This window comes from Microdochium trichocladiopsis, assembly GCF_020744255.1.
Source record: "Microdochium trichocladiopsis strain MPI-CAGE-CH-0230 chromosome Unknown B0I36scaffold_12, whole genome shotgun sequence".
Lineage (NCBI taxonomy): Eukaryota > Fungi > Ascomycota > Sordariomycetes > Xylariales > Microdochiaceae > Microdochium > Microdochium trichocladiopsis.
Window position 1 is genome coordinate 368197 of NW_025763555.1, and position 27652 is coordinate 395848.

Below are 27652 nucleotides of genomic sequence, written 5' to 3' on the forward strand. Positions count from 1 at the left end.
AAGAGCGCCGGCCCAGCCAATGGCTCTGTGAGATCCTTGGCACGCACTTCCTTGTCGTTGTCGGTAAATGTAATTGTGTAACTCAATCTTGTTTTGCTCTGATCAAAGCTTTTCTCCCTCTCTAGCAAAATGTTTCTGCCGCGGGGCATCATCAGGAGGAACTAAGAAGATTGCCAGGGCGCAAGCGTCGAGCAATAGGTCGTTGCGATCCCGTATAGTGGGCGGATACCGGTTTGTTTGAGAGGGCCGAAACGAAATTCCATTTCCGGGCTCAAGCATGACAGCTCGCCGACTTGCTCTGCGCACGATCCGGGGCCAGTCACGATTGTGCTGGTCTGTTGAAAGCATCTGCGAACGATAATCCACCACTGTCCAGTAGGGTTGTAGGCACTTCGCTTTCGATTAACCTTCTCAACGGCATATGCATGGTTGACACCGACCACCTCAGCATGGGAAGTTTGCTCTCCGCGCGCGGACAACAACTGGCTTTCTGCCCAGAATGCAGTATGCTTTGCGTACTCTACGAACCTGCTCGCTGCAGCCTGGACGCTAGCTCATGCGGGAGGCCTACCAGAAACTCACTCAACGTGTCTCAAAAACCCTTTTCAACTCTATCCGACTCGTATGCACGCGGAATCTCGCTGAGAGCGTGTGGAGGAGGCTGAACACCGCCCGAGACTCTTGCCTCAACACAATGTTGTGACTCACGCGCAGGAAGCGTGCAAGCCACCACCGTCATGGCCTATCATAAGCCAATCCAAAATTGCTTTGTTTCAGCAGCATAGCGTAAGAAGCAAGTGCGCATTCCGCGCCTGAGCGGCTGCAACTACAACTCGTCCTTTCCCTTGTGGCTGGTCTGACTTTCCTCTATTCTCCGCGTTGCCGCGGAAGCACGTTTGTTGTACTGTGCTACATGTGACCGTCTCTGCTCACGCGTGCTTCTGACATGATTTCTCCTCATGGAATGTATCAGTTGGTGTGCCAGGTGGTGGCGAAGCAGTCTCACAGGGGAAAGTACCACAACTCCTTTATAGGTCCTCGATCAACATATATAAGACCTTGGCTGCCCATGGTGACAGCCACTTCCTCTTAATCTCACCAGTAAGCTCCGAAAGCAACCGACGGCAGTTTCTTCCTCATTATATTCCGACAACTCCGATCCAACGCTCTCGAATTTACCACTACTGTATTGCAATATCCACTCACCGACCGACCCTCCTCCTGCTGTGAATATGGCGATCACGACCGTCCAGAACGAGGCCCTGCAAGGCCTGTGCTCCAAAAATCGTCTCGATCTGATGGACGCTATCGATCGTCTGCGCTCCGAGGGCATCGACCATCTCATCTCGCTGCCTCAGATCATCGTGGTCGGTGACCAGTCATCCGGCAAGAGCTCCGTCCTTGAGGCCATCTCCGGCGTCCCCTTCCCAAGCCGAAGCAACCTCTGCACCCGATTCCCCACCGAAGTCGTACTGCGGCGAACCTCCCAGGTCAGCGCGCACGTGTCGATCGTCCCGCATATGTCGAGAGACGACTCGGAGAAAGCTGCATTATCCAGCTTCGACGAGAAAATGGACACGTTCGAAGACCTTGCCCGGCTTATCGACGAGGCGAAATCCGCTATGGGGATATCGATCCACGGGCGGGCATTTGCTCGAGACCTGCTGCGCGTAGAGATCTCAGGGCCCGACCGCCCGCATCTGACCATCGTCGATCTGCCTGGCTTAATCCACTCCGAGACCAAGCATCAGAAGGCCTCTGACGTCGAACTGATCCAGGAGACGGTCGAGTCGTACATGTACGAGGCACGAAGCATCATCCTGGCAGTCGTGTCGGCGAAGAACGACTTCGCAAACCAGATCGTCCTGAAGCTCGCAAGGACGGTCGACCCCAGTGGGCAAAGGACCCTCGGTGTCGTCACAAAGCCCCACATGCTGACCCCAGGATCCGACAGCGAGGCTCTCTACATTTCGCTCGTCCGGAACCAGGAGGTCAACTTCCGCCTCGGCTGGCATGTTGTCAAGAACATGGACTCGGAGAAGGAGACTGGTTCGTTCCATAGACGCAATACCCTCGAAGCAGACTTCTTCGCTTCGGGGGTCTGGACTAATCTCCCAAGCACCATTCTCGGTGTCGCTCATCTCCGAAATCGACTAAGTAAAGTCCTCTTGAAACACATCACAGCAGAGCTCCCTAGTCTGGTCACGGAGATCGAAGCGAAGCGTCAGGCATGCCGTAGTCAGATGGAGAAACTCGGTCGGCCAAGAAATACGCACTACGAACAGCAGCTGCACATGATCACGATCTCGGAGTCGTTCCAGCGCCTCGTGCGAAATGCTGCGGATGGCAACTGGACAGATTCGTTCTTCGAGGCCGTCGAGACTGACAATGGCTACAAGCGCCGCCTCCGCGCCTTCATTCAGAACTGCAATGACGACTTCGCTGCAGACGTCCTGAAGAATGGTCGGCGTCACCACATCAAAGAAGAGGGGGAAGAGGCCAGCGATACCTCCACAGATGCTACATTTATCTCACGAGATGACTTCATAGGGAGAATCATGGCGAAGATGTCCCGTTCCCGCGGCCGAGAGCTGCCGGGATCCTTCGACCCTATGATCATCGCCGAGCTATTCCGCGAGCAAGAGAGGCCATGGGAGGCGCTCGCGCTTTCCCACGTCCAGCGCACCTGGGATGCTTGTAAAGTCTTCCTCAGACAGGTAATCGACCACGTCGCGGACACCAATACGTCTTCAACGGTCCTACAGAGGATCATCGGCCCCGCGATGGACGTCATACTGGCCGACCTCCGAGTCAGGACGACCCAGATCCTTAAGCAGCACCAGGAGCTGCATCCGATCACGTACAACCACTACTTCACCCAGACGCTGCAGAAGATCCGGGATGACAGAAGCCACGCCAAAGTCGCTGCCGTGATCATGGAACACTTCGGTACAAAAAGCTTGAAAGTGATCTCACACGGAGAACAGGATCTTGCAACCCTGGTCAGCAAGATTACATTGGGCACCACAGAGCCTGACATGAACAAGTTCGCAGCGTCAGAAGCCCTGGATATGATGATGGCATACTACAAGATGACCTGTGCTCCTAGCACCCTTTGATTTCCCCCAGCGATTCGCCTCGTCACACATCACGACTAACAAGCCATATTGCTACAAAGGTCGCCATGAAGCGTTTCGTCGACGACATCGCCGTGTCCGTCATTGAGGCAGGGCTTGTGCTCGCCCTGCACCAGATGCTGTGCCCGGCCGAGGTGTACAAGATGGATACGGAGCTCGTGGCCAGCCTGGCGGGCGAGACCGAGGAGAACCGCGTTTGCAGAGAGCAGGCTGTCCGGCAGCTCGAGGTGCTGGACAGGAGCGCCCAGATCTGCCGCCAGTTCCCCGTTGACGGCATGGGTAGTAAGGTATCTCCAATAAGCTGGGTGCAAACACTGCTAATGAATCGCATGTAGGCATTGAGAGGAACGGAAGGGTTGATGATGGACATGCCCACACTGCCCTAACAGCGGATCGTACTGCCTCCGAGATTGATACCGACGAACCTGAGCGCGTTCCATTCCAAACAATTCAGGAGCGTGAAGACAGCCCTGAATTTATCGATTCCGACTCACTTGGAATGCACGACGGTGGAGAGGTAGTGGACGATGGCGACGAGCCCGTCATGTCGATATCGAAGAAGAAATTCGGGAAACCTCTCTGATCAGATTATCTCTCGTGGAGCATTGTCGGGAGATCCACGGGGGATAAAAGAACAAATCTGCTCCAGTTTCACACTTAGTAACGAGGAGGGAAAAGGCCCTTGGAAGACAGCGCGGCTGGAAATCGCTACGGCATGAGGGTCAGAGGGAGTGCCGTGCTACCGGTGTAGGACATTTACTTAGCACAATATAAGCTAAATTGACCGTACGCCAGTGGTTGCTTTAGTGCACCCGACAGTGCATGCTACAGTGGGCGCGACCGGGGACGTCACAGGGGATAGCTAGCGTTCCTACAGTGGGTGTGTGCAGTGTTCCAGAATAGCGCGCGAGCTTCCAACGTCACTTCCGGATCCCCCATCTTAGGTAGATGAAGTACAAGGAGTTGTTTTCTTACCTATAAGTCGTCATGGTCCGACCTGAGGAGGTTCTCATTGTGGACAAATGACGAAGGCGAGATTGTGCGCGAGTTCGTTAAGGAGAGCGGCACAGTCCAGCTTTATAAGACAATCCGCGAATGTCTTGTTTACCTCACACATCGACACTGAACAGATCATGACCGACAAGCTCTCAAATGTAGTTGACGGAACTAAATGGTCATGGCACAACTGTAACGTGCTTTTCTGGGCAATCGGTTCCATTTCGCTTATCATGAACGAAGAGACAGAGAAGCATTTCCTCCTGACGGCCATTCAGAGTCTCTAAAACCTGAGATGAAGTATGGCAAGGGCGACAAGGCTATCGTCGCCTCCAACATTATGTATTATATTGTTGGCCAGTATCCTCGCTTCCGTAAGGCTCACTGGAAGTTCCTCAGAACGGTCGTCAACGAGCTCTTCGAGTTCATGCGCGAATCTCATGAGGGTAAGCATTTTATCCGGCGAGTTTTACTTGAGACGTCCACTAACAGTCAAACAGGTGTGCAGGACATGGCATGCGACACTTTCATGAAGATCGCCGCACTTCATAGCTCTGCAACCTAGCGAGAGCGAGCCGTTCATCAAGGAGATCGTTCGCAACCTGCAGCACATTACTTGCGATCTCACTCGGCAACAGATTCATACCTTCTACAAAGCCTGTGGCCATATGGTTGCGGCACAGAGCAACAAGCACCAGCAGGAGAGCCTGCTGGCGGAGCTCATGCCTACTGCCAATGCTGCGTGGGATGATATTATCCGTGCTGCAACTCAGGGTCCCGGGATTCTAGAGGACTCCGAGACGATCAAGATCATTGGAAACATCATGAAGACCAACGTCTCTGCTTGCTCTTCGATCGGCGGCTACTTCGGCCCTCAAATTGGCCGGATCTATATGGATATGTTGGAAATGTACCGCGCAACAAGTCTGCTAATCTCGGAGGCTGTCGCTCGTGATGGGTAAGCTTCTGATATAAGTCACAACCGTGTTATTCGCTCTTCTCTAACATATTACAGGTGCAATTGCGCCGCGAACGCCCAAAGTACGAGGTTCTAGAGCCATCAAGAAGGAGATCCTAAAGTTGATCGAGACCTACGTCGAGAAGGTTGTAGACCTACGAGCTGTCCGGGCGCAAATGGTGCCTCCGCTTCTTGATCCCGTCCTGGTCAACTACAACCGCAATGTGCCAGGTGCCCGCGGCGCAGAGGTCCTTCGTGCCATGTCTGTGGTAATCACGCAGTTAACGGCATGCCGTTCTACTTCCCACTTTCCCTCCATTTCGCATGTCTAACCCTTCGCAGGAATTGATGGAGGACCAATTTCCAATCATCATGCAGAACGTCCTCGAGTGCACGCTTGAGATGATCAACAAAGACTTCTGCGAGTTCCCCGAGCACCGCGTCGGGCTCTTCAACCTTCTCAGAGCCATCAGCCGGCACTGCTTCCCTGCTCTGCTCGAGCTCAACAACCGGCAGTTAAAGTTCGTCATCGATGCCTGCATGTAGGCCAGTAAGCATGACAACCGTGATATCGAGGGTGCAGGTCTGAATATGGGCCTGAAGCTCGTTACGAACATCGCCAAAAGACCTATGCCCAGACTGCGACCGCCTTCTTTCAGCAGTTCTTTTCGACGATTCTAGACCACGTCTTCTTTGCGCTGTGCGACCCCGATCACAAGGCCGGCTTCGAGACGCAGAGCATGCTGCCCATGCGCATGCTTTGCCTTGTCCACCCTGCCGATGGCACGACGCCAAAGATCCAAGGTCCGGTCTACTCGGACGGAACACCCAGTAGCATAAGTAACAAGACTATCTCGTTAACTACTTCGGTGGTCTCCTACGCCACGTAACTCCCAACCTCCAGGTGGAATTCTGATCTTGACGTCCACGCACAGTTCCGCCATCATGTCCGCGACTTCCTGATCTCGCTGAAGGAGTTCGCCGATGATGACGTCGAGCTCTACGTTGTCGAGAAGGATCAAGAAGATCGTAACAATCTTGCTGCTAAGCACGAGCGGACATCGAAGGTCGGCGGCTTGTTAAAGCCGTCCGACATTGGGGACGAGGAGATATGACTGAAAAGGGAGTTCCGGTAGTTTGCGATTAAACACGTCACGAGGCCAGAAGACTGAGGCTCTAGTAGTGAGACCTAAACGTTCCCTCTTTTAGTGGCAAAGCCGAGCACGGGAACCGTGGTTTGGTCTGCCCTGAGACTGGACATCGGAAGCAGACGGACGAGCGACACAATGCCTTTAATAGGCCAAAAGAGCGCGAAAGGAATGTTCCCCCATCACCAACGTGGAAACCTTTGATGTATAAGATACATAAGCGCACGATATAAGAGCTTCGCACTTCCCCATGATTAGTGCTGCTGCCCTTGACGTTCCCGATTCTACCTCTCCTCGCGTCGTACTAACAAATCGAGGTCATGCTACTGGCTGGAACTCCCGCACACGTTTCCGATTAGCTTTGCTCCCCGGTATTTTCACCCTGATAGTGTCTGCGCGAAGTCGAATTACATCACATGCAGCCTGAATGCTTTCGTGCAGTTTTCGCAACTCTGCCTCGACGAGGGCCTTTTTCACATCCGCGAGAGTAACCATTTCGCTGATGACTTGTGTCTCCGCGATCTCCAGCGCCGGGATATCGACCTTGTTGTTATCGCCTGAGTCGGGACGGTATGTACCGGTGCGGACCGCAATGCTGCTACCGGCTTCGACACTTGCGGCGAAGGCCTCGTATTTGCAAGCGATTGTTTCAAGCGTGTCGGTCTCGCGAAGCGGGGGGAGGATCGGGAGGGTGAGGTCGTGGGTGATGGTACTTTGGTTGATCGGGATTCCTTGGGGCTTGTTGTTTGGGAAGATCTTGTAAAAAGAAAGACGGCTCTCCATTGCTGTGCTGTGGAGACTATCGCTTCGTCACCGGTCTTTTGCATGCGGTCTTCGATGGTTAGAAGATGCCTGTTTGCGCAGCAATCACTGTTGTGGAGGGGAATGAAAAGAGAGAGAATGGCTTCGAGCACGTCAAAGTGCTGCAGCCTATTTCTGAAGGGTTGATTGCCCTTTTGATTCCTGGAAGGTATGGCTACCCTTTTCGGCGTAGTATTAACCATGACTGTGTACGTGTGTCGAGCATGGACCTGGAACTGGCGAATGGCAAAGTCACTTTCGCGGACAACGTTTCAACTGTGCGGTACAGTACTCGATTAGTTATCGAATTTCCTTTGATGATGGAAGCCGACAGTTTTCGCTGTAGCACTGGTGACGGAGAGGGGGGCGGATTTGCTGAGGAAGTGCTTGCGCGCTAGACGATGATGGGATGTCCACGTCACTTATTTCTCATGATGACGAATGAGTAAGTTACCTCGTACCTCGCACATGGAGTCGAAGTCGACCGTAGACCGCAAACTTGGCGGGTGCTCTTGCAGCTGCGACTCATTGGCTCGTCGCGATCGCGCACGTGTCACAAGCAACACTTCGGCCATCGAGCTTTCGACACGATGGTGCAGGGCCTCAATGAATGCCTGATCTGCTCTAAGAGCTTCGCATCGCATCAATAAAGAGTGATGAGAAGGTGGCTACATGCAGGTTTGATCGACTTGCTTTTGGTCTGGAGTGTCTGTCGCAAAGGTTGGCCGAGCCATTGCCATGCTGGCCGCTTGATGGTTGCGCCTCGGGGAAGAATCAAGATATCGGTTCGATGCAGACAAGTGATTGGACCAGAGCGCGTTAGGTCTTTGTGCATTGCCGGCGTGAAGCCTCGCAGTCTTCCTTCGGTCATGATGATTGTGTCTATGATGCCTCGCTCCCTTACTCAGTCTTTTAATTCGCTCAGAGCTGTACATATAGCTGACGACAGTCGGACTGACTGACCGGCCAGCCGGCTGGTTCCGTCTTTGACCCAATGCTTCCAGGGACTTCGTCGAGCAGCTGGACGACCTGGGGTAGCTTGCATATTTGCACATCTCGCTTATGCGGACTTGCTGGTCTATCCCCGGCTTACGCCGAGCATGCACACAAATACTGGGCAGCTCCTGTCGTGAGGCGTTATGCTGGGGTGCACACAATTTGAGTGCTAGGGCGCAACGCTACTGCACTACCCCTTACAGACTGCTATGTTTAATCTTTGCATGTAGTTGGCGATGCCATATCCATGATGCTGAAGCCCAGTGGGCATTGCGAGACGCTCTGTCTGATCCAGTCGGCGTTGTCCTCCAAACCGCGTGAAAGCAACGTGGTCCATGCTAGTCGCTTGTTGCGGCCTTGCCTTCGTCCTCGCGCTCATGGCTCTCCGAAGCCGAGTCCCACTTCAGCCACCGGCGCGCTCGGCACCTCGTCGTTTGGAAAACACCCATCATGATTCCCATTACATTGAAGGATGGAGGAGCTCAACTGGCGCGCAGGATATGCAAGTTGCCGGATTGAGGGGCCAAAGCCTGGCTTACCCCAAACACTCGTGAGCTTATTACTGGCTGCTTGATCTTGGCAGCTTAGGCAGGGTCTTGGCTCCAGGGACTGTCCATCCGTTGCACTGTCTGGGCTGTCAGCTCTGGCCAGCGGACCATCAATGGAAGACCCAGCTCGGATCCGGACCCGGCTGGGCGGACCGGCAATACTCGACTCTGTGATGTGCATGTTGGACGGCCGGAAATGGGCAAAGTCGGACAGGCTGGTAGCCTTCTTCCGGGTTGTTGCATGCAGTTGGTCAGCCAGGACCTCGGCGAGGACAAGCCGCGGCCGAGCAGGGGCCAAGATGCTGCAAGCTTTCCAAGAGGGCCTTGGCTAGTCGGGCCGTCTCCAGCCAATGCCCTTACGAGCAGAGAGTCGGACGCACTGCTGCCTTTTTGCGTGCGGCCGCGAACGTGGCGAGTGAGTGACCTGTCGTGGCACCACTTTTCCGAGCCCCTGAGCGGGGGCTGCGGCTGCGATTTGCCGGGCTGGGGATTCATCCTCCCGCATGCCAAGCTTTAACAAGCTAGGCCAATGGTCCCGGCGTCCGGCTTCTGGATAAAGTGTCGAAGCGGGTCCCCCACGAACTTTCCAGCTCCCGGGGTCGGCCCCAGGTCTGGGGTCCGGGGTATGTGCGTGGATGACAGGAATCATGCGAGGGTAATTACCCGATTGAGGGCTTCGCTGTCTGCTACTTAGTCCGGGGCAGCTGCTGCTACTCTTCTTGACATCCCAGGTCTCCTCCAGCTCACGCGAGTCCACCGACATTCGACAAGACAGTCTCGCCATCGCTGCTGCGCGACCGCTATCATGGCCTCCAACAAGACCATGGGCCACACGGCCGACCCCATCGTCACCCGCCTCGTCGAAGAGGACAAGGTGCCGTGGTACAAGAAGCCCAACTTGCGCGTCATGTACGTGTGGCTCTTCATCTGCTGCATGGGTGTCGAGATCACCTCGGGCTTCGACTCGCAGCTGCTCAACACGCTGCAGTACTCGGACACGTTCAACAGATGTGGGTTGCTTCCTTTGTTTGCGCACAATCCCGCGCAGTGCTGACTGGTGGTGGTGATGCAGACTTTGGCGACGGCTACATTAATCCCAAGACCAATAAGGTCGATATCAACCCCAGCCTTTTGGGCTTCATGAACGCCTGCTACCAGCTCGGTACCATCTTCGCCGTCCCCATCGCCCCCTGGCTGAACAACAAATTCGGTCGCCGGTGGTCCATCATGTCTGGATCTCTCATCATGATGGTTGGCGCTCTTATCCAGGGATTCGCCCAGCACGGTACGTCTCGCTCCCGTACCCAGAGCCGGGCCAATTGTGTGAGGCCAGACAGGCTGACCCAATCTGTGCAGTCGCCATGTACATCATTGCGCGTATAATCCTGGGTGTCGGCATTCTCTTTGCCATCATCGGCGGCTCTGCCTTGATCGGAGAACTGGCCCACCCCAAGGAGCGTGCTATTCTGACGTCGTTCTTCAATGCTTCCTACTTCCTGGGCGCCATCCTTGCTGCTGGCATCGCCCTGGGTACGGTTACGATCGATGGCGACTGGGCCTGGAGACTCCCGTCTCTCCTCCAGATCGCGCCGTCAGTCTTGCAGGTTGCCACTGTCTTGTGAGTCTCCTCGAGCGACTTTGACGTCCCTCTCTTCTTCCACAATGTCTTGCTAACGGAAACACAGCCTCCTCCCTGAAAGCCCACGTTGGCTGGTCAGCAAGGGCCGCGACGATGAGGCCATGGCGATCTTGGTCAAGTACCACGGCGAGGGCGATGCCGACTCGCTGCTCGTCAAGGCTGAGATGGAGCAGATCCGGACTACGATCAAGCTCGAGATGGAGAGCGCCAAGCAGACATGGTGGTCCGCCGTCTCCGCACCTGGAATGCGCCGCCGCACCGTCGTCTCCATCTTCCTTGGTCTCTTCACCCAGCTGTCTGGTAACTCCCTCCTGTCCTACTACTCGAACCTGCTCTACGAGATGATGGGCTACACCAACTCCTACGCCAAGACCCGTATCAACATCGCCAACCAGTGCTGGTCCCTGCTCACCGCTGTCATCATCGCCATCTACGTCACGAGGTTCAAGCGCCGCATCGCCTTTATGACGTCCGCTGGTCTCATGCTCCTGGTCTATATCGGCATGACGGTCTCTTTCTACAGCCTTCAGGTCGCCAAGGACAACAACACGACCAACCCTTCGGCGGGCATTGCGGCTCTGTTCTTCTACTTCTCCTGGCAGCCCACCTACAACATCGGCAACAACGCCCTGACCTACAGTAAGTCTCTTGGCCTGACTCGATCTCCCCTCGTTCCTATGACACGACCACGGTTACTGACACATCGCTTCTCAATAGCCTACCTGCTCGAGCTCTGGCCCTACGGACAGCGCAATCGCGGTATCGGCATCCAGCAGATGTTCGGCAAGTGCGGCCTCTTCTTCTCCAACAACGTTAACCCGTACGCCCTCACCGCCATTGGCTGGAAGTACATGGCCATCTATTGTGGCTGGATTGCGTTTGAGGGCATCATCGTGTTCTTCCTGTACCCGGAGACCCAGGGCCGCACCCTCGAGGAGCTTGCTTTCCGTAAGTCTTTCTGCAGTGATATACCTTCCGCCTGCCTGCTGGCTCGCTTCCTGGCTTGCAAGACTATGTTGAAACGCTGTCTCGGTATCAATGCTAACTGCTTTTTCTTCCCCTCGTCAATAGTGTTCGAGAGCGATGAGCTCAACAACAGGGCCACCGCGGCCGTCGAGAAGCGCATCCACGGCGACGAGATCAACCCGACCGTCAGCATCGAGGAGAAGCGCACGGATGTCTAATCTAGTTCCTTTCGTGATCCCACCTCGGATGACGTGGAAAGCAGGACGACATCTGCGGGTGTCGTCAGTTTGATATCGTATATTTGGAAACTAATGCGGTGGGGGCGGGTTGGTGGAAAGCTTTCGTGTTTTGCCATGATAACTCCATCTCACATACTTTCAGAATGATCAAACCCTATGCCTTCTGGACATCAATCAGTTTGCATCAACACCGCGTGAAACGTGATCAGGCAAGAAGGCAGATCCGAATGCTGACGCTCCGGCATTGTCATTAGCGAATCAGATGCGTTGATAAGGACAGAGCTTGGTGTGATCTCGAAGGATTGACGTTGATGCATGCGTGTGGAAGCACAGCTTAACACTTTATAAAGGCTGTAGCGCTCTGCTTCAACAACCGCTATTGGTAATCCGAATGCTGGAAAGCCTAAACCGTCTCTGAATTATGGCTTTGAGTTGCCTGTAAACCAGAGCCCGTCCCATGAAACAGCGGGCACACCACCTTCTAGAACGGGACTGAAAGGGCGTCCAAAAATAGCATATCGGGGACTGGGACACGCCCTGCACGATCAGCAATATCAGTTCGCCCGTACAAACATGGTCAAGTGATTATATAAGTACCTACAGGTAGGTAGGCATGACGACACGGCATTAGAAGTCTTAATTTCTTGGCGCATTGCCTGGTCGTGATTCAAACGACAGGATGCGGCTTCTGGTGAACGTCCAAGGCTGGCTGGCTGGCAGGCAGGGGAGTTGCTGTGTTTTTATGAAGCAGGGCGAGAGTCTGTGATGGACGAGAGGCCGGCAGAGCTGTGGGATATCCACCTCGAGAGCGACAGGGGTCTCTGCGTGGGGGTCTCTGCGTGGGGCACTGGACTAGTCGTGCGCACTACTGGACGGCGCAGCTGTGAGGCTGCCGTGTGGCTCAATTGTCTCTGCCGTGCGTGCCCCGCCCCATCTCATGATCCTCAGAATCTCATCTGCATCCCGTCCAAGGCCCGCGTCTCGCCCGTCACCTGGCGAGCTGGGTCTCAACTCACCTGCAGCAAATCTCGCCGACAAGATGACGATGATCTCGGCACTCGCTGCTCGCCCCGTCGACCCCCCTTCTCCCATCCATCACCGCCCGCCGTGATTCCAGGCCGTCCCGTGGTCCACGACGGACCAGCCGCCTTGGCTATGTCGACAGCTGAGACTTTTTCCACCTGTCCGCATATCTAGCAGTATGTACGAAAGCGTAGACACAGCTGTTGTTCCGGCTGCCGACCCGGAGCCACGAGGTCCATCAGGCCGACTGCGTTGTTGGCGTGCTCTTGCATCGTCGATAGACTCGTGGCAAACACGTTGGAACGGCCTGCCAGTCACTGTGCAACTGCTCTTTCTGCGTCGCGGTCCGCGGCTCGACGAGCGAACAACAAGACCGGCCGTGGAGACGAGCCCCGAAGCCCCTCCGCACAATGCACGGAACGGAAGCTTCTCCGGACGCCGCCGCAAAGCACCAGGCCACGCGTGAAGCCTCCCACAACAATTAATCCCGCCCGCCCCGACTCTCGACAAAAAGAAACCATAAGAGCTTGGAGGTCCACGACGGTTGATCCCGTCGCCGGCGCGAACTCTCTCTAGCGCCATGCCCGCGTCGCGTCCCTGTGGCTTCCGAAGCTCCGACAGCTCCAAGTCGTCGTCTCGAGCATACAGACGAACGGGTCGAGCTGTCGCCTAGGTACTGCTTACTGACTGCCTTGTCATCGGGTCACGAAACGTCACAATCATATCGACGCTCCGAAGCACCCCGTCCGTATTGTCGCGGTCCCACGGCCAGTCTTCCGCGCAGTCAGATGAGAAAGCTTCCGCAGGTCGCGAAGCTGGCAATCGCAGGGAGACGCCTTGTGGCGTCATTCAGTGTCTCCTTGTCTTGCAACCTCGAGTGGCGCATATAACTGGCTGGAGACACCATTGGGTGGTTACGAGAAGCCCCGTCCAAGCCTACAGTATGCAATTTCTTTGCTCACATGTCTTGCCCAGCTTCTCTAGAGCGGGCACAGCTCCGCGAGTCGCACCTTTGTGGAGGTGGCAGCGCTTCTGGACACAAGGCTTGCGCAGAGATAACTCTCTGGGCGATCAGCACCCCAACGACAAGGCAAGGCAGAGTTGCTTCCTGTGACGTTCTGGCCAGAAGGTTGGCGAAACTAAGGCGAACCCTGCAATTGCTCTCAGCTCCTCGAGTTGGTGTGTGATCATCCTTGTTGGCGATCTGCGGCTGCTACCACACCACGATGCGCCACACATTCTACGACCTAGCTAGCCACAGCTCAACAAGGGCAGACACTCGAGTCGAGGCAGGAACAAGTATGTTGTAAGAAGTCCAACGCGCAAGCGAGAACTCTGAAATGCAGCGTGTTAAATTTGCCAACCGGGCCAGATGGCATGTCCGTATCATCCTCTGTTCTGAACATCATCTTGTTGGACTGCAGCAAATTGTTGGAGAGAACATGGTTCAGGGGACTTCCGTCTGACCAATAAACTGGCAGATGCAGCATCAGCCCTCCCTCCGTAGGATGAAGGAGCATAAGGAAACTTTGCAAATGCCGCCGCCAACTGGCCAGCAGAGCAGGAGACTGTGAAGCACGTGCAAAGTCACTCAAGAAGCTGGCGATCCGCTTGGAAAAGCCATAACTTCGCACGATCAGACGACAAAAAGATGACAGAGCAGGCACTTACGTCGTTGTCGACGTGCTCGTACAGTGTGAGATCTGCTCACCGATCTGTTCACTCTTGCAATGTGCTTCATCTGGACACCAGCCTTTTGGGAGCATGAGACATGCTGCCGACAATGACAGCTGGGGCTGGGATCACGGGTGGCAGGGAGGGCGTGCGCATAGCCAAGCCAGGTCTCTGAAATCTAAGATCGTGCTCACCCAGGGCAGCCCCCGGAACCCCAAGGAGACCTTCCGGCCGCGAGACTAATGCTGGCCCAGCAGTAGCTTGCGAAGGTACGTACCAGCCTTGCTGGCCGTGGCTTTCTGTCACTTTTGGCAGCCCGGCTCGTCGCAGCCAACCCTGGGCCTCGAATGATCTGCCAGGGACGCTGGCCAGGTATCTGGTACTCTGTGCTCCGTATAGCTATGCCAATCTCGAGGCCTGGGGGCCCCCATGTCCTTGGCTAAACCCAGGGCACGATCTCGAGTTGACGGCTACACATCTCGATCGTCGTACTTATTCGACCTCTGCCCTCCTCCTCTCGGGTCTCAGACTTGGAGCTCAACTACAACACGTCACAACATCAACTCACGACATGTGTGTCTCTCTTATCTCATCAGGTGGTCTTTTGTCTTTTCACAACACTGTTCACACTATCACAGCACTACACACACCATCATCTCAATCTTTGGGGACTGCCGCACAGCATCCTCGAATTTGCCATCCATCGTCCCCACGAACCAACTCGAATATACTGGACGCCTTCGCCAACTTGGCTGTGTAGAAAGAACCCGAGCCTTGCGTTCTCTGTATCCCGAGCTCTTGGACTCTTGCCCTCTCTCCGCTTGGTCGACCTCGAGCACGATATCGACATGGCTCTGTCGACTACTCCGCCAGCAGCTCCTGGCTGGAACCGCTGGACAACTCAGCCACCATCTCCGGAATATGGTCTCATCGACGGAACGGCTGTCGTCCAATACGATGCCCGTGCTACAACTCCTGCGGCTATGCAGCGACCGGTTGATGCTTCCCACTACTTGGTTGGCAACACTTACACCATGGCTCCTCCCATGGCCATGCCCGCACCGCACTACCAAGGACACCCACAATACGGATTTGTCTGCTGCGTAACGCCGCCCTCCCCTGCGAGCCTGCTGCCTTCCTTTAGACGCTACCAGGACGACTGGCCGCGCATGATGTGTATGGACGCCGAAGACAATGATGCGAGCATGAACTACATGCGGGACACTCGGCATCAGAGCTACATCCAGGACCAGCTCCACGCCTCCAACGTGGAGCGAGCAGTTCATGTCCCCTTCTTCGCCAGTCTCCATGAAAGACGCCATCGTTAGCAAGACCATCACACCAATCATCGCCGCCGACCCCGAAAAGCAGACCGTGTTCCACACCGATGTCGACACCCTCATGAAGACTATCCAAGTACAGGACGAGGCGGCCCAGACACCTGCGCCTGTCGAGCGCGTTGAGGCCCGTTACCCATCACCGCCGCACCATGAATCGAAGATCAAGTCTTGCTCCCCAGGCACAAGCCCAGAGGCGACTGGAACCGGCTCTCGCACCTCGCGGGGGCGCCACATGTGCAGTCTGCCCCAGTGCAACAAGAGGTTTGCCCAGAAGAGCCACCTTGGCATCCACGAGAGATCTCACAGCGGCGAGAAGCCCTATGTAAGTAGACCTAGCTGCTTTGTTCTCTTCCTGGTGAAGAAGAGGAACTAACAGGAACCAGCTTTGCAAACAACCGGCTGTGGCCAAAGGTTCTCGCAGCTCGGCAACGTCAAGGTAAGCCACCCCCCATACTGAACTTCAATCAGCAGCACGCTAATCACGGCTTTGCAGACACACGAGTGTCGCCACACGGACGAGACGCCTTACCGCTGCGAAATCTGTGGCAAGGCATTCGCGCAGCGTGGCAACGTTCGGGCACACAAGGAGGTTCACAACAACTTCAAGCGCTTCAGCTGCAGACTAGACGGCTGCCAGAAGAAGTTCAGCCAGCTCGGTAACATGAAGGTACGTTGTCTTCGGCCATCGCCACTCCCACAAAGCCCAGCACTAACGATCGTCTAGACGCATCAAAACAAATTCCACGCCGAGACCATCAAGACACTGACCGCCAAGTTTGCGGGCATTCTCCAGGCTGGAGGCGAGCTGCAAGGCGACGACAAGGAGCTCTTCGAGCACTTCGCCATTCACTACAAGAACAGCAACAAGGGTATCAAGGGCCGTGGCAAGGACCGCAAGGTCAACACCGTCACCTCGGCGCCGGCTGTCCCGTCTCGTCACTACCCCGTGCCCCAGGCACCGCATCACTCGATGGCCCACGGCCTGCCCTACCCTGCTGTTGGCTCCTCCAGCGCGTTTGGCCACTATGGGACCTACAACATGCTGATGGCCCGCGATGCTCGTCGTGGCTACGAGGGCTACGACATGGATCACGACAGTGTCTCAGCGTCCAGCACCACCGGGACCCTCTCCGATGAAGGCCACCACTTTGCAGACCGCTACCAGGAGCGACTGTACTAAACGATGAGGGTGGACTTGTACGAGACCGATGCAAACGAACAAGATTAATTATAACGACATGAACGACCACGAACTACGGAGCGGAACTTATCGAGACTCGGCTCACTTCGAGCCGACGCAATGCATCACGGCCACGGGCGGCAGGGAGTCCCAGCACGTCCATGACGATATCGAGTCCAATGAACGTATGCACGTCAGTATCCTTCAACAGGATCAGATTCACAATTGACATGATTAGGAGGCTTAGCAATCAATACAAGATCTCACCATGGCATGTTTTCGTCGAACTTGTTCCAGCCTACTTGTGCAGCCACTACCGCATTCAGCATGCAAAGCCTAGGTTCGGCGTGCACTGCTAGCTAGTACTTGCCACCTGAAAATTGCATATTCTCGTGTCGAGCAGTTAATGTCTCACATTTTGTTCTTGGTTTCTTTTCACGCTATTACATACGCTGCTAAAAGCGTATTTAAGTTCCTTGCGCGTAGCAAGACATTGCCATCCGGATGTTTGCTCCTCAATCCGTGCCCCACCCAAATGGCGCCTGCCCGCAATCCCACACGCTGTGCGCTTTGTCGTTTCTGGATCCACGATGTTGCAAGTTCGTGCCCTATCCTCTACAGAACATCACCCATTCAGCGTGGCTGACGTTCCTCGACGGTGATCCAGGGAGCAACCCTGCACTCTCTGAAGAAGTTGACAGTGGCTCTGTCAGTTATCATGCTCAGTGCGCAGCGCACCAGTTCAAGCTGCCCCGGCATCTCCTTGCGATTGCGCTTTCAGGTTCCTATGAACCCTGCGCAGCCGAGATCAGCGAGCGCATAGCTTGGTTGCGCATTTACTTTGCAGTGCAGATCTTCGACGTGCCGCGCCTCCCCTTGGAAGTCAGGCTTCTCATTGCGGACTATGTGCTGCACGGAGACTTTCTGTCGATGCTCGCACTTGAGCAGATCAAAGATCTTCCGGAACCTTCTCCAACCACCACATGCCAGATGCCACTCTCTTCAGTCATTTGGGCTCAAACTTTGCGCTATGAGCGCGTGGAATACGTATCATCACTGGGCGAGGTGCCAGGGGAAGGATTCCGCCTGCTCAATCGCAGCCCCAGCATTTCCTGCCTGTATATTGGTTACAACTCAATCGGCGTCCGACAAGTTGTACTATCTTCCAGACAGAAGCCGCCGCAGGAGATGCCTGACACCTGGTGGGAAATTCTCGAAGTCGATCGAAATACAGACTTGACGATAGAGACAGACGTGAGTGGACGATTCGCTACCCGACGTGCGCCTTCTAACTCGCCCTTGTAGGGATTCAAGGTGCGCAGCCTTCATCAAGGTGGTAAGAAACACCTCGCGCAATCCTACTTATGGGACTGCCCGCCAGTGCAGCACGTCCAACCTCGAGCATTTCCGCTAGACGTACCGGGCGGAGAACGCATCCTCATGGCCAAGTTTCCGTGCGATGCGAGCGGATATACCATTTATTGGGACCTGGGCTGCAAAATTTTGCTCCCCGCTCGGCGAGTCAGCTCTGTCATGTACGACGGGAGAAAGTGTGGCATCTGGATTTACTTCCCGCTTCGAAAGGACGAAACGATCTCGCAAATTTTGGCGTATGGCAGGGGGATAGACTTCGGTTTCCTAGTGAGTCTACCAGTGTTAGATGAATATACGGCAAAGAGCATTGATCAGATCTGCAGCTGCGAACAAGTCAGGGGCGCCTCGCTCTCTTGGGCCCTCAGCCGAAACCACAAAGGCAGGCTCCCACCGTCACGCATCTCGCCTCATTTCGGCGGAATCAGGGACATTGCTACTTCGGGATGGCCAAAGACGGAGTACGGCGTTTCGCTTGTGCCAGCGAAGCTGTGGATCCAACCGCGGAGCTTCTGACAATACCAGTGCCATCGTCGCCCTATCCTCGCACAAACCTATACGACTACTTCTTCCATTCATCAGTCGTACTTGGTGACGTCACCGAGTTTCGCTTCTGTCGCTCCGTGGATGCGGGACAGCAGAGAATTATCGGCATTTTGTTTCGATCATCATTGGGATGCCACGCAGCTGTTGGTCAGGTGCGCTTCGATTCTTTAGACACTCCAATGGCTGTTGGCAAGAATGAAGTGCTTCGCCTTTACATAGCAAAAGCGCAGGGCCGACGTATAGTCACCGATCGATGTCTAGCTACCAGCACAGCTCGTTCGACATGTTTCGAGATAAAAATGTCTGGGTTATTGGAATGGTGGACTTCACTAACCAAGAGCTTGATCTACCACAACGGTATTCTACTCATGTAAAATAACAAGTTTTCAGAGTTTTCAAAAGAGAAGATATGTATCCCCTGAAATCTTCGTCAAAGACTACGATATCCTGCACTGCACGTCGTGTCAACTCCATTCGGAACCATGTGGCTGTGCTTAACCCGACGGACACGATCACCAACCCTCCCTCCAGAATCGATCCAGTGCAATTGCCTGGCCTCGAGAGTATTGGCTAGCCTCCTGAAACCTTGCGCCCTCTTCCTTTCTGGCCCGTTGCTGATTCTTGATAATCGTGACGTTGCGATTGTTGGCATGTTCGACTTGGCTGTCCGGCGAGAAGGCTACTGCCGTAACTACATCATCGTGGTGCTCAAGTATCTGGCGTCACGCGTCCGGGACGGCGTCCCGGAGGCGTACAGTCTCATCCCATGACGCCGAAGCTATAACTCTGCCAGTCCCTGGAGGACGTCATGAGTGTCAAACTCGATTCCGCGCCTAACACTTGCCCGCCAGAGCCTGTCGGCTTCAGCGTCGACATCGATGGTATGAGCATCGTGGACAAGGCCATTCTTGCCGTGCTGTGAAGTATGGACGCCTGGTCAGCTTGAGAGTCAGATTCGACGCCTCAAAACTGACAGCAGACTCTGGAAATCCCAACTCACATTCAAATCCGGACGACTCTTCCCGTGGAAAATAAAAATAATGGCTGAGCGACATCGATCTGTTGCAGAAGAGTAGAATCGTCGCAGGGTATCAGTGGTGTGTGTAGCCGCTTGCATCCAAATGGTCTTCGTTATTTGCTTTGTGCCTCTTCGAGCCTATGGAGGTGCCTGCATCATGTCGGCTTGTATGACGTGTTAGAATGTCTGTCTCACTCTGGGTAGCCAATCTGCGAAGTGACAGCCGCAGCCCGGCCAGCCCGTGCTCTGCTTCGCAGGCTGCAGCCAAACAGGGGCTCGAGATTGTACCGCCTGGTTCGAAAGAGTTATATGAACTGGCTCTTTCCTAATCTAGACTTAACTTCCTAGCCTTCCCCAAGATCTAATCCTGGATGACCTGGTCCTTGCAAGTGCCATGCCGCAGGATCTCCGTCTTGAGAGCGAGGATCTCATCGCGTAATTCCTTGACGTGGGCGCTTAGGATACTGTTCTTCTTGGAGAGCTGTTTCTTTGTCTCTTGGAGCTTTGTAATTTCACACTTCGTCTTGTTGCGATACTTGGTCGCAGCTCTTCGTTTCTTCTCGCGTATCATCGTCTTCTTATTACTGCTTGGAAGGGCCGTTGTATCTGACGGCGTAGACTGCGCCGCGAAGCTTGCCGTTACATCTGGCGACTCTGTGCTGTGCACGTGAATCTCGCTATGCCTGCGTTTCGTGCCGGCGAGCTGCGGTATCTCCGAGCTGTGTTGCTGCTGAAGGTGATGGTAGCTATGGCACCTAAGTGCTGACGACGAAGGCTCCGGCGTAATTCCCCTAGGGCTAGTGTGTATCGACGCGGTGGCAATGTCGGAAAAGGTGGTAAGATCGCTGGGTAGGGACATTAGCCACGAGTGTGTGCTCGAGGCGTTGTCGACTAGGGCAGTGTTCGAAATTTGGGAGGCGATCATGGTGCCGAAGGGCATTGCGTCGTATGGCTGCAAGGGCATATTGTACATCTCGGGCCCAAGGTCCATAATAAAGCCGCCGTCTGTTGCAGATAAAGGGGCGTCCAAATGGCTGGAGTTGCCATCAAGGACCATCCAGGACTTGTCGCCAAACTCGTCGCAGGCGAGGCCAACAGCACCCCCGGACCAGTTATGTACTATATGTGTGGATGGTTGGTGTTGCGTGTGGTCTGTGAGGGCAGCCATGGTGGCAGCTATGTGTGGTCGTCTGAGTCTTGCTGGCTTGAACGAGAGATTTGTACTACCTCTGTCGTCCTTTATCTTTGTTCTTGTTGTTGTGGCCGTGGAAAAAATGGGGGTCGAGGTGGGATGGCAAGGTACGGCTTGTCAGTGCGTGGGTCATGTGGGTCGCTCCCCAGGAATGGCGCCGGCTCTCTGGTGTGGCAACAACGCGCAGCCGGACAGATAAGCAACGCCGGCCGTGACGTGCTTATGACGACAGCGCGAGTGGGGGAAGCACAGGAACTGCCTGCTTGAAAATGCAGCCACGGCAAAATCCGTGCGCGTTGATCTGGGGTCAAACGGCAGAAGCGGGGTGCAAGTGGGGCCCCGCAGACTGTCGAGTTCTACTCAAAGGAAGGGATCTTCTTAGGCGATAAGAGGTCACTGGAGGCTGTCATACGCGACGTAACAGGCATTCCTACCAGGGCTTTACGAGATACACCATTATCCGACTTTACGACTTCTGAACGCGAGGCGTGGATACGCAACCGGGAAACAACATGCCACTCATCTATAGCGAGGGTCGCGAACAACCACAGAGAAGATTGCGAGAGGAGGTCCAGAAATCGGTAAAAGGTAAGACACCGCTTGGCAACAGAGGATTCATATTTACTAACACACTTAGGCACTCACTACAACAACTTCTCCATCACCTTCAGCCTTTCTGGGGTCCCCGAGACTCCACATTTCGTAGCAAGAGATGGAGAAGTAGCCGAGATTCGAAGAATGCTATGCTCGGATGGGAGCCGTCGCATTGTCGTGCTACATGGTCTCGGCGGCATTGGTAAGACACAACTGGCTGCGACGTATATCAACCGATATCGGGACGAGTACTCGGCCATCTTCTGGCTCAATATCAAGGACGAAGCGTCCATTCAACAGAGCTTTGCTAGGATCGCAGCGCAGATCCTGGAGCAGAATGCCGATGTCGGCAGCCTCAAGGGACTGAACCTACAGCAAGAACACGACGAGATTGTCCAGGCCGTGAAGGCGTGGCTCAGCTTGCCAGGCAACACTAGATGGCTCATTGTGTATGATAACTACGACAACCCAAAGCTTCCAGGGCGGAAAACCGATGCAGCGGTTGATATACACCAGTTTCTTCCGAGGGCACATCAGGGCTCAATTGTGATCACAACACGGCTGTCGCAAATCGACATAGGACATCACATTCGAATTGAGAAACTCAAATCCGAGCACGAGAGCCTACAAATACTTTCAAAAGCATCAGGCCGAAATGGCCTACAAGATGGTAAGAATCTCGAGGCAGTTAATTTTCGGCAACTAATGGTGTTTTAGACGGTGATGCAAAAGACCTTGTACGAGAACTGGACGGGCTTCCACTCGCTCTAGCTACGGCTGGAGCATATCTGAAGCGCGTCCCAGTCAGCATACGCGACTACACTCGCTACTACCAGGAATCTTGGGCAAGACTCTCCGGTAATCTACATCTCGGATCCTATGCAGATCGTACGTTGAGTTCAACATGGCAGCTGTCATATGAACATGTTCAGGCACAAAACCCACTTGCGGCTCATCTGCTCCGGTGGTGGGCCTACTTCAACAACGAGGATATGTGGTTCGGTCTTTTCTGTGCGAGAAGTGGAATGGGCCCCGTTTGGATGAAGCAGCTCTCAGAAGAGCTTAACTTCAACGATGCGATGGGCGTACTCCACGACTACGGCCTTGTCGAACCTACAACCATATTCCAGAGGATACAAGGGTACAGTATACATGGTTGCCTACATTCTTGGGCGATCCATATCTTGAATAAGGAGTGGGACGGCCGCTTGAGCAAGCTTGCAGTCGAAAGCGTGGCGTCGCAGGTTCCATCAAACGTAGGAGCAGATTATTGGCTGCTTCAGAAGCGACTCATACCACATGCGATCCGGTCTTGTTCAGCAGTACAGGACGGTGATGTTCCTTCAAATTGGGCTTTCCATTCTCTAGGCAACCTTTACTCGGATCAGGGGAAGCTGGGCGAAGCCGAGAAGATGTTCTTACGGGCGCTTCATGGGTACGAGAAGGCACTGGGACCGGATCATACATCAACACTTAACACGGTTAACAACCTTGGGGCCCTATACTCTAATCAGTGGAAGCTGGGCGAAGCCGAGAAGATGTACTTGCGGGCGCTTCATGGGCGAGAGAAGGCACTGGGACCGGATCATACATCAACACTTCACACAGTCAACAACCTTGGGATCCTTTACAGGGATCAGGGGAAGCTGGGCGAAGCCGAGAAGATGTACTTGCGGGCGCTTCATGGGCGAGAGAAGGCACTGGGAGCGGATCATACATCAACACTTAACACAGTCAACAACCTTGGGGTCCTGTACTCGAATCAGGGGAAGCTGGGCGAAGCCGAGAAGATGTTCTTCCGGGCGCTTCATGGGTACGAGAAGGCACTGGGACCGGATCATACATCAACACTTAACACGGTTAACAACCTTGGGGCCCTATACTCTAATCAGTGGAAGCTGAACGAGGCTGAGAAGATGTACTTACGGGCGCTTCATGGGTACGAGAAGGCACTGGGACCGGATCACACGTCAATACTTAAGATAGTCGATAACCTTGGGATCCTTTACAGGGATCAGGGGAAGCTAGGCGAGGCCGAGAAGATGCATCTGCGGGCGCTCCATGGGCAAGAGGAGGTACTAGGACCGGATCATACATCAACACTTAACACAGTCAACAACCTTGGGGTCCTGTACTCGAATCAGGGGAAGCTGGACGAGGCCGAGAAGATGTATCTGCGGGCGCTCTGTGGATACGAGAGAGCTATGGGAATTGATAAAATCACGACATACCGGCCAGCGATTAACACCCTCATGAACCTCGGATCTCTGCGCTCAAAACAGGGCCTTTTGGGTCAAGCGCGACAATATTATCAACGTGCTTCCGATGGTCTTGAGAGGCTACTCGGGCCAACGCATCCGGATGTCCAGTCAGCGCGGCATACTCTCGAGCTTACATATCGCACGGTTGAAGATGGGATGTCCTCGAGCGATGACCAACACTTGCCAGATCCAACACAACCCCGGTCGTCGAAGAAGAGGTCAAGAGATATTTTGAAGAGGGTCCTAGGCCTTCACGTAGAATAGGAAAGTCAACAATAGGGTAGTCTAATACTATACTGTAGCACATTTGCTCACGATCTAAGTTGAATGTGATAAAAGAAAGCCAATAATGGAATTGCTGCTGCCTTGTCGGTTGAAGAGCGTTTTGTGGCCGATAGTACACGCGCGCAGTCCTCCGCAATGCGCCGCAATCTTGCTTAATTGCAGAGACGCGGACACACTCTGAGGCCGGCATCGTGAAAGAAACCCGTCATGAAGGGCTGACGGGTGCTTACTGCCTGCACGGTATATGCCACAGTATACCAAACCTAGCTGGTCCGTGCGGAAATAGTAACTAACTTCGAAAAGCGAACACACTCAGGGGTCACTACTGTATAAAGAACTCTAGATAAGTTATATACAGTCCTACTCTGACGTTATGCAAAGGCTAGAGGAAGCTACAGAATGCAGAGCACTATCGCGAGAAACCCGGCACGCTTTCAACCTTTTATGGGACCAGCGTCGGTCATCCAAGGACCTAGTCGACGCACATCTTGAGTCTGTCCGCAGGCTTGCCATCCCTTTGTGTGACGCCGTCTGTGCTTATTGTATGATGCGGCCGAACTCAAGGTTCTTCACAATATATGATCACAGCATATGTGATTCATGCATATTAGCATTCGGTCGCGAGATAGAGCCATGGGTTTTGGAGTTTAGAAGATGTAGCATCTGTCATAGCCCTACGACAAGCAGGTTCGGGGTCAAGCCTGCTACCGCAAGCTCCAGATACCTCCGGTTAGTAGGTTATTCTCCGCAGGAAGTGTGGGACGACCTTAAGGCTCTCATGGCAGAAATACGTGTTATTGACACATCAATCACTGATTACTTTGATGGTGTCCTCGCGGATGAGAATGGTACATAACGATAGGGCAAACTGTTCTCGGTATCCTTACTAACATAATGAATAGGAGCTTTTCTCGCCATCGCAATCTTTGTAGAGCATTGGCCATTAGATGACTGTCGCCACCATCTACGACGGATAAAGAAGCCCAAAATTCATAAAGAAATCATCTCCTTCAGCCGCGAGCTTGAATGGAACCTCAATCACATTCAGAAGACCCGCCGAATATGGTTCGATTTCGACTCGCCGCGGCTTGCTAAAAGACAAAGGTATGTAGGTTCTTCCTTCCACGTTTCACATAGCTTATCAGGTAACAGACTTCGATTTCCGGAGGATGAACGTTGCGTCGAGGGCTCGGACACGCTTGTTCAGATAACAGAGTGCCACAAAAACCCTCAAATCCTTCGATCACTAGGTCTCCGAGTTATGGCGGGCTTGGTTTACGTTGAACTTCAGAGCCCGGCTAGCTTTGACGAACCGTTCCACCAAATCAGAGTCTCTGTGCTTTGCCGTATAGCGCCCTCGCCGAGTTTAATAGATCTCCTGTACAGGCTTCGCCGAGATCGAGCTCGTATCTTCTACCGAGTCGAGAACGAAAGCCCTTCCGCCGTACCATTATGCCCACCTGAAATACTAGGTCGATGTAAGAAACAGGCCTCTTTTCAGATTGATCTTACAGTCACTGTAGGTGCCTTAGACTCTTCACTAGATATTCGAATTGAGGCCGACGGACAATTACATCCTATCAGTACCTGTCCTTATCGGATCAGGGGACTTCTGGGGGATCACGTCATTAGTCCACCACGGCCAAGTGGTCTACGAAGCTATAAGCAACTTCTTTCGGATCGTTATCCAGAACAAGCTCATTCCGAGAGCGGCAAGAGCCATTCGAAAAGCTCTCTAGAAGACAAGGCATACCGCGCCACTTGGTCTAGAGCAAAGGCTGTCTTGGGTGACGTGGTAGCCACTTCGAGATTAGACTAGTAATGGTTCTCACCAAGATCCAATTATCACCCCGCACTGCAAAGGCATGGTGCAATCCATTACTCTCTTCTGGTATGCGCGATTTCGCGCGAGACCAGTGTGAGATGACCAACAACCTCTCGTTCTGGTGTGCGCGTGGCAAGAACCCAGTAACTCGAAGGTTTCCTACCCCTCACTATCCCTACGAAGTGCGATAAGAGGTAGCGCTTGAAGCACCAATTGGGCCACCTGCCAAGAGGCCATTGACCCGACAGAATGGTATCACATTCCTTCGTGGCTAGTTTCGGACGTGGCCGGCGCACCAGCTGAACAATAGTTCATGCGGGGGCCCTGCACGCTTACTCTCCAACTGTACAAGGGTGAACTTGGCTGTAGCACCACCATGACGACACTGCATGCACCACACCCTTGCACCATGTAAGCATGCACAAGACGACCAACAGTCCTCAGCGCGACTGGGAACCAAACCTTGACTACGACACGGATATCTATTGCTGGGTCTTGATACCTGTCGCGCCAGTGCTCCGCCGGAATTTCTCCAGTACCGTTCAACGAGGGACTGAGCACAGAAGCCCCCTGTCGCTTGCTAAGCAATGCTTGTTATCGCAAGAACCACCCAAAACAGGACACATGCATTCTGATTACCAAGTGCTTTCTAATTAAAAATGGCATGATCGGGCGGGGCTTCGCGTGCACCACAGAATCAGCTATAGCTACAGCTCTACTCTGGATGGCTGTCGTCGTCTAGAGTTACCAAACCCTGAATCGAAGCCTTGATCGCGGAGCCCAAATCTCCTCTGATATTATCAATGAACTTCTGAATTAAGTTGAAAGCAGTGAACAAGCGTTTGCCGAATATAGATAAAAGATTGTTTAAGTTCGTTCTTGTTATCATTTTTTCTTCGATCCGATCCAGGGTCGAGCTGGCCCTCTCCAAAAGTCTACATTTTGTCAGAGCTAGTCTTAGGAATAAATCGGAATGCCTTACCTATTCAAATGCTCCTCATCAACGTGGGAGGTTCTCTGATCCCCAACGGAGTCATTGTTTGGAGCACTGAAGTCGTAGTTCAGGTTGAAGATGTCCATGTCGGGCCCAGAGTCTTCCTGGAGCACCGGAAGGTCCAATCCATTGATCCAATTCTCCATTGTCGAGAAGCGCGAGGAGTGTAGTGAGGAAAACAAGGAAACTCAATGCGCGCGACCTTGCCGTTGTACACGGGGAACTAAGCGCCATGCGCCGCCAGTTTTTGCGCGCTGCCTCTACCCAATGGCACAGGTGATTAGCCGCGCTTCATGCTCCCCTCCTTCTCCGAAAATACACGCAGGTCCCGCCCTATCATTTCCCAGTACTTCATCGTTATCCTGGTCTCCACTGGGGAATACGAAGAAATGTGAGTGGAGCGTCCTCTGCAGCCTGCTCACAGGTGTGACTACGGCATTATCCGCAGCCTACCAACAGAGCTGAGACAGTATATAAAGTACACTAATTCGCCAGACAAGGTTCGAAGTCATGCAAGGAAGTTTGCATTGTAACAGGCCTTTACGCGCCCTGAACATACGCTTCAGTATGGTTTCCGAACTGCCACCTCTGCGACCTACTCGTGACTTTGCCAAGCCCAGGCTGTCCATTCGTACGGTCGATGATCCGTCACTACCAGAGAAATTACACGACCTCAAAGCGCATCTACACGCGCTGTTGCAAAAGCTGGACGGCATCACGAATGAGGTCTCTAGCATCGATTTGGAACATTCTAGAGAGCCAATGGTGAGTTCTGGCTTCAATAATGCATAATCACAACTACTAACATGTCAGTCAACGATCCACGAGTATCACAATGAGGAATGCGGGTCAGCAGCTACGGAAGGTGCTCTCTAGGGAAGTCACAATGGGGAAGGCGAGAGAAATGTAGTAGTGATGATG

The 27652-nt window shown here is 53.8% G+C and overlaps 9 protein-coding genes across 9 annotated transcripts; 6 read left to right on the plus strand and 3 right to left on the minus strand.

The window, feature by feature from the left end:
- Positions 1-857: 857 nt before the first annotated feature.
- B0I36DRAFT_395971 (dynamin family protein) lies at positions 858-3472 on the plus strand (the record flags this gene model as incomplete). Its single annotated transcript, XM_046161536.1, has 3 exons — positions 858-3099; positions 3130-3140; positions 3191-3472. The coding sequence occupies exons 1-3, from the start codon at positions 1233-1235 to the stop codon at positions 3470-3472; spliced, it is 2160 nt and encodes a 719-aa protein (XP_046005734.1). The 5' UTR covers positions 858-1232.
- Positions 3473-4428: 956 nt separating this feature from the next.
- On the plus strand, positions 4429-6206 carry B0I36DRAFT_368728 (armadillo-type protein; the record flags this gene model as incomplete). The annotated part of the gene is made up of 6 exons (XM_046159660.1): positions 4429-4579; positions 4686-5084; positions 5149-5360; positions 5434-5612; positions 5675-5960; positions 6027-6206. 6 exons carry the CDS (start codon positions 4429-4431, stop codon positions 6204-6206), a joined length of 1407 nt encoding a protein of 468 aa, XP_046005735.1.
- A 351-nt stretch (positions 6207-6557) lies between these two features.
- Positions 6558-7686, minus strand: B0I36DRAFT_435941 (uncharacterized protein; the record flags this gene model as incomplete). The annotated part of the gene is made up of 2 exons (XM_046162791.1): positions 6558-6995; positions 7502-7686. Coding segments are annotated over 2 exons (623 nt in total), but the record flags the coding sequence as incomplete, so codon positions are not given.
- A 1703-nt stretch (positions 7687-9389) lies between these two features.
- On the plus strand, positions 9390-11596 carry B0I36DRAFT_336726 (lactose permease; the record flags this gene model as incomplete). The annotated part of the gene is made up of 6 exons (XM_046155610.1): positions 9390-9594; positions 9657-9869; positions 9941-10202; positions 10270-10862; positions 10941-11171; positions 11295-11596. 6 exons carry the CDS (start codon positions 9390-9392, stop codon positions 11405-11407), a joined length of 1617 nt encoding a protein of 538 aa, XP_046005737.1. The 3' UTR covers positions 11408-11596.
- Positions 11597-12392: 796 nt separating this feature from the next.
- Positions 12393-13223, minus strand: B0I36DRAFT_42869 (uncharacterized protein). The gene has a single exon (XM_046162464.1). It carries the CDS (start codon positions 13031-13033, stop codon positions 12524-12526), a length of 510 nt encoding a protein of 169 aa, XP_046005738.1. The 5' UTR covers positions 13034-13223; the 3' UTR covers positions 12393-12523.
- Positions 13224-14973: 1750 nt separating this feature from the next.
- B0I36DRAFT_368731 (uncharacterized protein) lies at positions 14974-16645 on the plus strand (the record flags this gene model as incomplete). Its single annotated transcript, XM_046159661.1, has 5 exons — positions 14974-15393; positions 15458-15791; positions 15849-15901; positions 15959-16132; positions 16190-16645. 5 exons carry the CDS (start codon positions 14974-14976, stop codon positions 16643-16645), a joined length of 1437 nt encoding a protein of 478 aa, XP_046005739.1.
- A 504-nt stretch (positions 16646-17149) lies between these two features.
- Positions 17150-19128, plus strand: B0I36DRAFT_395988 (uncharacterized protein; the record flags this gene model as incomplete). Its single annotated transcript, XM_046161537.1, has 3 exons — positions 17150-17899; positions 17951-18286; positions 18343-19128. 3 exons carry the CDS (start codon positions 17150-17152, stop codon positions 18934-18936), a joined length of 1680 nt encoding a protein of 559 aa, XP_046005740.1. The 3' UTR covers positions 18937-19128.
- Positions 19129-19689: 561 nt separating this feature from the next.
- On the minus strand, positions 19690-20932 carry B0I36DRAFT_336733 (uncharacterized protein). The gene is made up of 2 exons (XM_046155611.1): positions 20862-20932; positions 19690-20642 (listed from the first exon to the last, which is right to left on the minus strand). The coding sequence occupies exon 2, from the start codon at positions 20635-20637 to the stop codon at positions 19942-19944; it is 696 nt and encodes a 231-aa protein (XP_046005741.1). The 5' UTR covers positions 20638-20642; positions 20862-20932; the 3' UTR covers positions 19690-19941.
- Positions 20933-21193: 261 nt separating this feature from the next.
- B0I36DRAFT_42934 (P-loop containing nucleoside triphosphate hydrolase protein) lies at positions 21194-23932 on the plus strand. The gene is made up of 3 exons (XM_046162499.1): positions 21194-21360; positions 21410-22036; positions 22084-23932. Exons 1-3 carry the CDS (start codon positions 21285-21287, stop codon positions 23889-23891), a joined length of 2511 nt encoding a protein of 836 aa, XP_046005742.1. The 5' UTR covers positions 21194-21284; the 3' UTR covers positions 23892-23932.
- Positions 23933-27652: the final 3720 nt, after the last annotated feature.